This window comes from Streptopelia decaocto, assembly GCF_964273445.1.
Source record: "Streptopelia decaocto genome assembly, chromosome: 3".
NCBI lineage: Eukaryota > Metazoa > Chordata > Aves > Columbiformes > Columbidae > Streptopelia > Streptopelia decaocto.
The window spans coordinates 58,588,161-58,599,225 of NC_138656.1; the positions used below are offsets into that span (position 1 = coordinate 58,588,161).

At 41.6% G+C, this 11,065-nt stretch overlaps 1 protein-coding gene across 5 annotated transcripts in view; it reads right to left on the bottom strand.

Moving 5' to 3' along the window:
• The window catches only part of ADGRG6 (adhesion G protein-coupled receptor G6), a 111,507-nt gene extending 101,362 nt beyond the window's left edge, over positions 1–10,145 (bottom strand). For 3 of the 5 annotated variants that reach the window (XM_082049933.1, XM_082049930.1, XM_082049934.1), the window contains exons 1-2: positions 10,030–10,145; positions 3,835–3,935 (exon numbers count right to left, since the gene is read on the bottom strand). In XM_082049933.1, the coding sequence (XP_081906059.1) occupies positions 3,835–3,935; positions 10,030–10,031 (103 nt within the window). In that variant the 5' untranslated portion in view covers positions 10,032–10,145. Of the gene's footprint in view, positions 1–3,834; positions 3,936–9,224; positions 9,346–9,658; positions 9,719–10,029 lie in introns of those variants that run through there. The other 2 variants (XM_082049932.1, XM_082049931.1) reach the window with 2 other exon arrangements.
• Positions 10,146–11,065: the final 920 nt, after the last annotated feature.

Below are 11,065 nucleotides of genomic sequence, written 5' to 3' on the forward strand. Positions count from 1 at the left end.
GTGTTCAAAACCCTGGAAGTCCAGCACTGACAAGACACTTGAAAACTAGATTGGAAAGTAAATTATGCAAATTGGAATCTGCTTTTAAGATCATAAAAAAAAAAGTCCAGTTCTGCTCCTGAGTTACAACATAGACCACAGTCAAAACCAAGAGATAGCAAAACCCCTTATGTTTAAATGTTGTACTATGAGAGCAGAAACACAAAAAAGCAAGGGGATATTAAACTGAACATGGTTTGTGAGGTTACACACACCGGCAGTAGCTGATTTTTACTTTTGATACTGAACTGCTGCTTTCTTATTTCAAATAAAAATGAGGCCACTGTAACAGGACAAATCATTTTGTAGGCACAAGAAAAGCACCACCATATTTTGAGAAATACCGTTTCCAATGAACCTCCTTATCTCCCAGATTTTGAACAAAAATAGATTCTATAGAGCAAAGATTTAGAAAGCCCTATAAAAATTAGGGAACTTTAGAAATAATCTAATCTATTACTCAGCCCCAAGGAAAGAGGGCTATATTTTTAAACCACTTCTGGCATATATTACTATACATTTTCAAAGACTGAGATTACCCAGTATTCCTTGGCAATCTAGTCCATTGCTATCTATACCTTTTGATGAGATTTCCTCCCTTAATTTATCTTGCTGTAATTTAAACCCATTCTTTTTGCCCTTTCGACTCTCTATAAAGATCACTCTATTCCTTCCCACTGCAGCTTTCTGTTTAAATACTCTACATTATTATACATTCCCCCTTCTGCCTACTCTAGACCAGAAAAATCTTAGTTCTTTCTGTCTGTCCTCATTACTTATGTTTTCCAGGACTCTGCTCAGTCTTTCTGTTCTCTTTTGGACTCTCTGAAACCAACAAAATGTACATACAAACAAGAAGTTAGGAATGTCTGAATCTCAGATAAAACTAGATTTAACAAATGCTGTTTAAAACACCACCATTCTAACATCTTGGCTTCTCTACAGTCCTTTCAATGTAAGACAGACCAGCTATTTACAAGACAGGCAAGACATATAATCATCACTACAGGAAGGGAAACTGAGGCACAGCTAAGTTACTCACTAAAGGCCATCAGGGTTGTCTACCCCAGACAGGAATGGAAACCTGTCAAGCTGCTCACTGAGCTATTCTGTAACTTCACCCCATGTCTCACCCCAAAGCCTGAAACCAGTACACCAAAACAGTTCAGGCTGCTGAGTTTTTAACTGAAGTACATACTGTATTTTTATAATTTCTTTTTTTATTTTTGACATTTCTCTCTGTCTTTCTATTTTACAGAGTCCCTCCACTGGTTCCTCTGAGGTATCAGACCTATATTTTGGGATCACAGTCCACTGCCACACCTGCTTGTCAGTACCTTACAGATCAAATTGTGGTTAAACATCCTTTTCACAGACTATCCTGACCCTGTTCTAAGTTTTCTGCTGTATAGTCCTTCTCCTGTGCTTTGTTTCCAAAAGTAGGCCAAGTCCTGTAGTTTTTCTCAAGTTAAACTGTAAAATTATTATTTTTGCATTTTTCCCATGTCACAGCATGACTGATATTTTTATCCTTATGAATAGCACCTTAAATAATCCATAAAACCTGTATTTGATGATCTTAATCCCTTGCTTGTATGTAACCTCCTCTAGGCAAAGCTTAATAAACCCCAATAGCTTTCTAAGCTTACAGCTCAGTGGTGAAGCTAAATGATTGTTAGTTTTATGATATTTCTACTCTAACTTGAGTAAAGCTTAAGCTGCCAGGGAGATTATGGATACCATAAGAATCTGCAGCCAAAGTGACCAATACCCAACACAAAAAATGCAGAAGCAGCAGTGTTTTCCACCCTGTCTGCCTTGTGCTATTAAAAAGAACAAATGCAAATACTCCATTTTGCAGTATAACCTAGCCTTTCACATCAACATAAAGCAAGTACCACCAAATGACAGGTTGCTGTAAAGGTAAATGTCTCCATTTCAGTCAAGTATTGACAGCAGACTACGTATGATCTCTTTGGCTTCTGAACAGCAAACATTTGTCTGTCGAACCTGGGTGTTGCCAGTGTGCCTTATTTATCTACTCATCATTTAGGCAGATAAGGAAATGCATTTTCCATTTACTGAAAGTTTTAAAGACTTCAGATCTTTTTCCATCAAAACAAAAAAGCCCCCAGCAGCACACACTTAGGACTCAGATTCCGGTCCTGCTATGATTTCCATCAGAGACCTGGTTCTGAGTCTCCTATGTGCTAAACCAGTGCCTGAGAAAGGAGCACAAACAGTAACTAGAATAGAGGAGACCAAATTAACCAGAACACTTTGGCTATTTTTACCTATCCAGTGGCACCAACTACTTTATTGATGAAGTAGCTAGGCAGGGGCATGTATGATTTTGTAGATGTGTATGTTGGAGTTCAGCATAGGGCTTTTGACCCATCTACTTGTTTGGTGCCAGCACAGGTAGCAATGGTGTGCTGCGATTAGCTGAATGCACAGATGAGCTTGTATTTGGCTTTCTCTGTCCTCACAGCACACTGGCTCGGACCTTCTGGCTCAGGGGACCTACTCTTGCTGTGTCATCTGCACTTTCAATAAATAAACTTTTATCAAGAAGAATTATCAAAGACTAATGGTCTATGGGTCTTAATGTTTTAGTCACCAGGTAACAGCCCACAGCACCTGTAAATTAGAGTAGTATTTGCTGATTTACTTTATGCTGAGGATGGCAGCTGCATGGCCCAGGATCATATATGGCCCAGGGACACAAAAGCCATCACTCAACAGAGCCACCGGTGAGATTCGGGTGCTAAGTACATTTCTGGCTACATAATTTAACAGAAATGGAAAACACATGAAGCTGGAAACTGCTACTGTGCAGCTATTGCATTGTTTTTTCTCTAAATAAAAAGTGCAGGTCTAAAAAAACAAAACACACTGCATGTTTTGTTTGGAGAAAAAAAATATATCAAAGAAGCTAGAAACTCTTTCTATGTATAAACCATTATTTTTTCCAGTGGCAAGTCTGTAACAGTAAAACCACCCATCTGATACGGAATTAGCTGAGTTCTTCAAGCTGCTCCAAAATTTTCATATGCTCCAGAATAAACTCCAGAGATTTTTTTCCAGTAAAGCAGCTGGAACTCCTAAAACATTTCGCACTCTAGTGGTTAGGAAAAAACATTTAATAAATTAAATCTCTCATTCATATGTTTAAAGAAAACAGAATGTGTTACATTACTCTGTGCTCAAGTGTTACTACAGACTAAGATGATAAGTTTAAATGGATTGTTCTTTACAGTGTGTTCTCAGGTACATATAGCTTGTTGAGGAACGTTTCCATTATTTGATCATAAAATAGTGTAAAAATAATAACCACACGAGTTATTTTACAGCTTTGAACTAGAGTGGAAAGTTACTGAACACATAATCTACACACACGAACAATACAAAAATGGAAGAGCAACGTGATTACTTGCAGTATTCAACAACCAGAAGAAATTCAAAACACAGGTAGGTGTTAACAAGGTAAAAGCAAAGGAAAAGCAAAATAAATAATTCAAAGTACAAAGTAAAAAAAAAAAAAAGGCACAAAACCAAAACAAAAGAATAACAGCAAAATTATTAAACCCACACAAAACCACAAAATCAAAAAGAAAATTTGGCAGTTGCAGAATATATGACACAATGTATTAAATTACAACTAATAATTGTAACACATCACTTTCATCAAAATACTATGTTGTATATAATTCAATCAAATGTAAGCATATTCAATCCTTAGCTATCAAGACTTTGGCTCCTAGACCATTTATTTGAGATAATTTGCTGACTTACCTGCTTGCTGCATGCACATAATATACGCAGTGAACAAGCAGAGACAGCGCTGCAGCTTCCATTTCCAGTGATAGCACCACATTTCACTTACATGAGACATCCTGTGGGGAAAAAAAAGTTCAGAGAGCTTTACAAATATCCAAGAAAATGCAAAATACTGTGGAACTAGTAACTAGCAGTAAATAAAGTAGCACTTGAAAATTATGGATGGCTGTAGTGTTGCTTAACAGAAACAAAAGCCTCTACACTTGCTTAAAAAGGTCAGAAATAATGTTGTCTGGTCCTTAGCAGACACCAAAGTGCAAGACTGGTCAGTGCTGGGCTTTTAAGCAGATAAGCGTGGGTGGTATTTCAGTGAAAGTAGCTCATACAGTGCCTGAAATAGTTAAAGTGTACTTTTTCTGAGATTGCCAACTTTTAATTTACCTATTTACATATATGGATACATTTATGGTGTTTAAAAATATGTATATAATACATACATATTTGTTCTTAACTATATAAAGATGGGATGGGACAATTTGCCTTGGCCATTAACCAGCCTTTCTGTATATTTCAGTGCTAGTATTTTGGTAGCTACAATATTTTCTGTTGACAACTTTAATGAAAATCCTGGAACTTTCATTACCATAATCTAGGGGTTCATCTGTGCTGCCAGTGAAGTCAGGAACACCTTTATTATTTAACAAAACAAATGCAATTATATAAAAATCTTTATTAGTTATAGCTTGAAGTTAAGATTTCTTTTGCACTGAAGCATACATTAAATTTAATGGCTAAAATAAAATGCACCCATACTGGATAGAAAAGGAAGCAAGGAAGACTTTTAAATATGTATCCAAAATGAATGGTGCTCAATTACATTCAATTACATTTTATTCAACAAGTTAGCAACAAGAAAAAGCAAGCAACAAGTAATGAAACAACACACATTATTTTGACCAACTTCTTCTGGCAAGGTTAACTGGCTTCTGTTCAGTGAGATACTATTATACTAGGAGAAAAATCTCTAGCAGAATCCCTAAAATATTTCACGATTCTATTCCCAGCAGCAGTATGTGAAGAACCACAAATGAATAGACATGAAGAAACTCTGATGAACACAAATGTCTTCCAGGTTAGTGCATATTAAATAGATGGGGGAAAACAAACAAACAAACAAACAAACAAAACCCCATATTTGGAATGGCCACTGGTGTGATTTATCAGGATGGAAATGTGAGAGAGGTAAGTGAAAGAAAGCACAAAGTTCATACTCAGTGGCAAGAAATTTAATTTCTTAAACTTGGAAAACTAGTCTTCCTTCTGCTCCACAGACATTGCTGTGACCCTGCCAGTGAAACTTGTGGGCAAATGTAAATCCTTTCCCAGTATCAGCTTCTGTTTCTTCCCAAAGTGGAGTTCTGTAATGTAGACAAGCCAAACTTAATGCAGCAAGATAAATCATTGTAAAGGAACAACTAATGTTTCAGTTTCAAAAGAAGTAACTCATCAAACCACCCTCCTGGGCCAGATGCCAATGGGCTCAGGTAAATAGCACCTCAATAGGGTACTGCAATCAGTCAGGTTTCCCTTTGGTTCACTGTTACATAGCACAAGTGTCTGATTACAAAAAAGACTCCCGCTCTTTATGGGTAGTTGAATCAAATTAGGAATTTGAGGCTGATTTATTTTTCTGAGATATTGTAAAGTCAAACTTAACAAGTGTTGAAGACAAGCACAGAAAACACTGAGCTCCGAAATAGAAGAATCTCTTTGATGAAGCCAGACATAAATATCCAGATTATCAAACAATAGAATTATTGTCCTTCAACCTAATGACCCAAAAATCCTTATAAAAATTTCAGACAACAGAATGCTGAGGTTTGGGAGCAGTTACTGTTCAATGTATATAATTCATAAATCCACAATGCCCTTCATATTCATTTAGAAAACTGACTTGGAACAGAAGTTCTTTTAAAACATGATAACAGTTACATGCACATGGACACACATACAGCATAGTACACTCATATATACTTACTGAGTGTTGAAATGGAAATTTTGAGGATAACAGTATGGCATACCAGAGATATATAAGAATACTGCTGTTTTTACAGATGAAAAAGCTTGCATCTATAGATGAGATAAATGCCAGGCTGTTGTATGATCTACCAATGCTAACCTGTAGAATGGGTTGCATTACTGGTTTTTGTTTGCTTTGAGCAAGCACAGTAAAGTTATCAGACTAGGAAACAGTCACAAACAATTATTAATTCAGAAGAAAGCTGTGTTGGTTTTCATTGTATTGATACATTTGCTGTGCATTACACCAATTTTCAGTTTTGCTGTCTCTGTGAACTCAGCTGAAGTTTTTACAAAATTGAATAGCTGGAGGATGCAAGACAACTTTTGAGATACTCAAGGAAAAATAACATGACAAGTTTCTGCTGTCTAAGTCTGGCATGACTCTACCCAGTCAACATGCCTTAATGCCTTTCTTAAAGAATCTGAGGTGCTGCATTAGTCTGAGAGAGCTATTTAATTTGGCCATTTTCTATTTGTAAATGTTTACTTGCGCTGTGGTAACGCTTACAAGCCAGGACTCCACAGTGTTAGTTTACAGTCTGTTTCCTTATCCTCACTCTCGTAAAAAGTGCAAGTCAAAAAACATGGATAATCAGCAACAGAGCAGAGCATAAATAAGTGCAAACAACAAGGAGAAAGGGAGCAACTATAAATTTTTCCCCCAGAGAAAAAGGCTGGATAACTATACAATTGCTATAAAAAATATACAACTCTCCACCAAAATAAACAAACAAATATGTAAAAAACGGTGAACCTGTGTCCTCCACTTACATTCTCTACCATTTTCTTTACACCACACCATCTCAGTTAACAAGAAAGAAAGGTTTATCAAACTCAAACAAGAATGACCACAGAAGCAGCACACTACCAGAATACTCCACTAACGCAGGCATCACAAGTCAGATCTGTTTCTGTTGGAGAGGACTTTTGAAGAACTATGTTACAAAGCATGACCTCTAGCCAAGTACTATAAATGAGTGAGGAAATCAGTTATTTACATGTTCTTGAGATCTTGCATTGACAAAAAGCCAAAATTCAGAAACCTGACTGTTCACAGCCTTAACGCTGTGCTGTATGCACAAGCCATGGTCACACAAGAAGTTGCCAAAGATAGAAGTCAGCTAACACTTTGCCAACAAAAAGGCTTCTTCCATACCAAAATACATCTTTGATACTTTAATAATGTGATATCCCAGTTGGCAAACAATTATGGAAAGGGGCCAGAGCAACTAGTAAATACTTCCCAGGCATACTATACTATAGTATAGTATAGTATAGTATAGTATAGTATAGTATAGTATAGTATACTGATTACTGATATACTATACTATACTAATACTGCCCCCGCCTCGCCTCTCCCTCCCTGCCCCCCCAAAAAAAAAGCCAACCAAAAAAGCCCCACAACACACCAGAAACCACAACACCCTTAGTCGCAGATATTCACCTGTTAATACCCACTACGTGTATATTTATTTTAAGGTTCGTTTTCCTGATTATTAGTGTTAATTAACATCTAGAACTGAAGCCAAGAAGCATATAAATAATTCAACAGAAAAATTGTGAAAGAGTTCTGGGCTAGTTTATAGCTTATCAAGGGATGAGATGGTCCCATGCTACAACAGCACTGACTTAACAGCCCAAGAGACCCCTTTGGTCTTGTGTTCCTATTTTAAGTAGTATTTAAAAGATTTATTCTGTCATTTAATGCTCATAAATAGAGAATGGATATCAGCACAGCAACATACTAAAACACACCAAGAGTTTAAGTAAGCAAAGCACTCCATTACAAAGATCTCAGAACATATGCAGATTATTTCAGTCTTTAACCCTGAGTACATTAAAATTGCTCAAGATGGTTCCTAGTGGGTTTATTCTCTGTTTTGTTTCAATTTAAATGAAGGAGCCCTGATGTGTTGCCAGCTGGTAACATGCTAGCAGCCCTGAAGAAATCATTGCAGATTGTCAAACACAAACCAAAACACTTTACCCAATACATTTGGGAACTATTAGTATACCTATGGTAGGAATAGATCCATTACAGTTGGATGTAGTCTCACAACAGCAACCCCTCTTAATTTGATGTTGTTGTTGTTTATTTTTTTCACAAAAAATGTAGAAAATTTAGAAAGTGTCTTTCTATGGAGTCTTATAGAAGAACTATTAATTTTTCTATGGACTGTCATCATTCCACTGTAGACACTGTATGACATGAGCAGCTATGCACTCTAGCTTCCAGTTCAATAGAGTCCACAGCAACTCTCATTTCCTATAATATGGGGAGACAACAAGCTTATTCACAATTCATCCCAGAAGAGCAAAATAGACATGTAATTTATATAAACCATAAATGGATGGTAACTCGACATAGTTCAGGATGAAATTAATGGGAGTTTTGCTACATCTAACTACTAAACAATTTACTCTAGATGTTAACAGACCTAACCCAACATCACCTTTTAGGGAGTATACAGCTCTTCAAGAAAATATACACAAAATGTGAATAATCCTGGAGCATTTAATTTATATACTGTATGGTCTCAAAACACGCAATATGTATTTCAATGCACCATCTTCTTTGTTCAAAGATTCGGCAAAGTTCCCTGGAGTAGGATGTGAATTCTGCCCCAGGCAGACTGACAAGACTGTCTTTGGTCTTTGACATGTCTAAAGCTATTAAGGAAAAATGTTGCTGACGCTTTAAAATTAAAAGAAAGATAACATCAATTTCACAATTTTTTTCTCATATAGGTTGCAAACAAAAAGATTTTAAGCTTACTCACTCTTAAGTAGGACTACAGCAAGTGAAAGGCGATTACAACTCACACTTTACTTCCTACAGATTAACAGAAGAGTTGACTTTAATTTTGAAATGCTTGCTTGGAACTGTAGTACACGAATGTCTTGAAAGTTTAATTACACAAAGCCACTTAAAACTCTCATTCTGTTAAGCATTACTTGTTCCTAATTATTCTTACAGTCAAACTTGAAAACACCCTCGCACTCATCAAAAGAGATGAAAAAAATAAGACATTGCCTTTTAATTCAAACAGCTCCAGCTCTATCAGATCAGCTTCACTCCCTTGGCTTTCCTTTCAAAGTGAACTTTTCCCAGTTTCAGGCAACTAAACTGCCGGCTGTTTGCAACTCCCTAGCACTGCAAAACTAGGTCTTCAGGAGCTACTTCTCATTTCTGCCTTAACTTCACCGTGCACTGGTAGAAAACCCTACCCTTTTCCCCTCACACTGGCTCCCTTCAGGTCCAGCCACAGGCTGGGAGCGCACCGCTGAAACGCCTTAACCCACCCCTTAGTCTCTCGCCTTACCTTCTGTGGGAGCCCGTCAGCAAAGGCAAAACATATCGGTGAAGGCACCCAGAGGCCACGACAGTGGCCCGCCCGGGGCCAGGCGGCGTACGGACGTGAGGGTGACAAGCAGGAGAGCCACCGACCCACCCACCCCTCGCCCCCCGACGGCGGCGGAGCCCCGCGCTGCCTCCTCTCCACCGAGCGCTGCAGGGAGGGGCGGTGGGGCCGGGAAGGTTTTATGGAGCCCGCCCAGCCCTTCTTCTCCTTTTTGCCCCTATTTGTGCTGGCACCGCACCTGGAGGGCTGGGAACGGTGCCTGTGGTAGATGGGGCTCCTCGACGTGAGCGACCACGGCCCCGAGCCGAGAGGCCAGGCGAGTGCCGGGACACCGGCGCCCGCAGCGGGTGGAGCCGAAGGTTTCGCTACTTGCCTCCAAGCACAGGAAAACTCACCAGAGCAGTCCGAAAGACGGGATTACAGTGCTCTGAGAAAGGCAGCGGCCGCCCGGGACCCTGCAGGGCACCCGCCGGCGGACCCGGAGCCCGAAGGGGGCAGAGCCCTGTCTGCCCTGCCCTCTGAGCTCCCAACGTGAAACTTTTTCGTTTCCCCATTCCTTCAGCCCTACCTATCTGCACGGCTCAAACCTGACATTACTCATCACCTGCTACAGGGCGGGTGGGGGGAAAGTGGGTGGTGGGAGAAAAAGCCCTGCCTATCTGGTCCCGGTTTCTTGCTCTATGAAGGCACCCGCGAGGGTTATTCGCGCTTCCCGAGCGCCGCGGACAGCAAGTCGCAGCCCTCGCCCCAGAGTCCGGAGACTTACATGGTGACATTACGGGATGCAGTGTCTGCGGGTCTCAGCAACCATTCTGCCCCGCTGCAGCTCACTCTGGCCCGCTCCTCGCAAAGCTCATCGCTGCTCGCTCACCTCTCTTCCACGCCCGCCCCCGCACACACCGCCCGCGGCGACTGGGACCGCGCCGATCTGCTCCTCCTCCACTGCCGCCGCGATGCGCCCCCGCGCCGGGACTCGCCGCTCTCGGCACAAGCCAGGGAAACCTCGGTGCCGAGGGAAGCCGCCCGTGCCGAAGGCAGGGGCCTTCCCGCCCGTGTCCCCCGGGGCTCAGGTGGAGGCTCCGGCGGGGCCCCGCGGGCTGGGCCGCCCCACCCGCAGCGCGGAGAGGCAGGACGGGACCCGCCGAACCGCCGCCACGGGCGGGCCCCGCGCTCTCCTCCGGGGACCCGCTCCAGGGGACTGAGTCGCCGCGCCGGGGTGAGGAGTGGCCACTGGGACCCTGCTACCTGCGACCCCCAGGAGAGGCACTGCCCAGGAGGCACCACACGCCGCCTTTCACACAGTCACAGCCACCCAGCGCCCCCGCCCACCGGTTAGGGGCTAGCCCAGGGGTGCACAGTCCCCAAACACACTTACACCCCCCAGGAGACGGTAGCCACAGGCCCAAAGTCACCCCCAAATGATAGAGGTCATCTCTGAGGAGATCCCATACCGGGGACAGTACCCTGGGCATGCAGCACCGCACAGCATCCCAGTGGCAGCAGGTTCCCTGGGGGCAAATACACTCCACCCACCCCACACACTGTGCATGGCAGAGATGAGGACACATGTGGCTGCCTGCATACCTATGGGAAACAAACCATGCCACTGTGTCACAGAGTTGATGACACAGACCCGAAGGCACTTCAGTTGTGCCATTTTTCTCTGATGCACACAATGCACTATGCTTGGGATAGAAGATAGGTAAGCGGAGGTGACGCATCTCTGACCCATTTTCAGAAGCATACAAGGCTGTGTGCTGCTCGCATGTACAGTGCTGGCCTACACCTCACTCCTGGGTAGC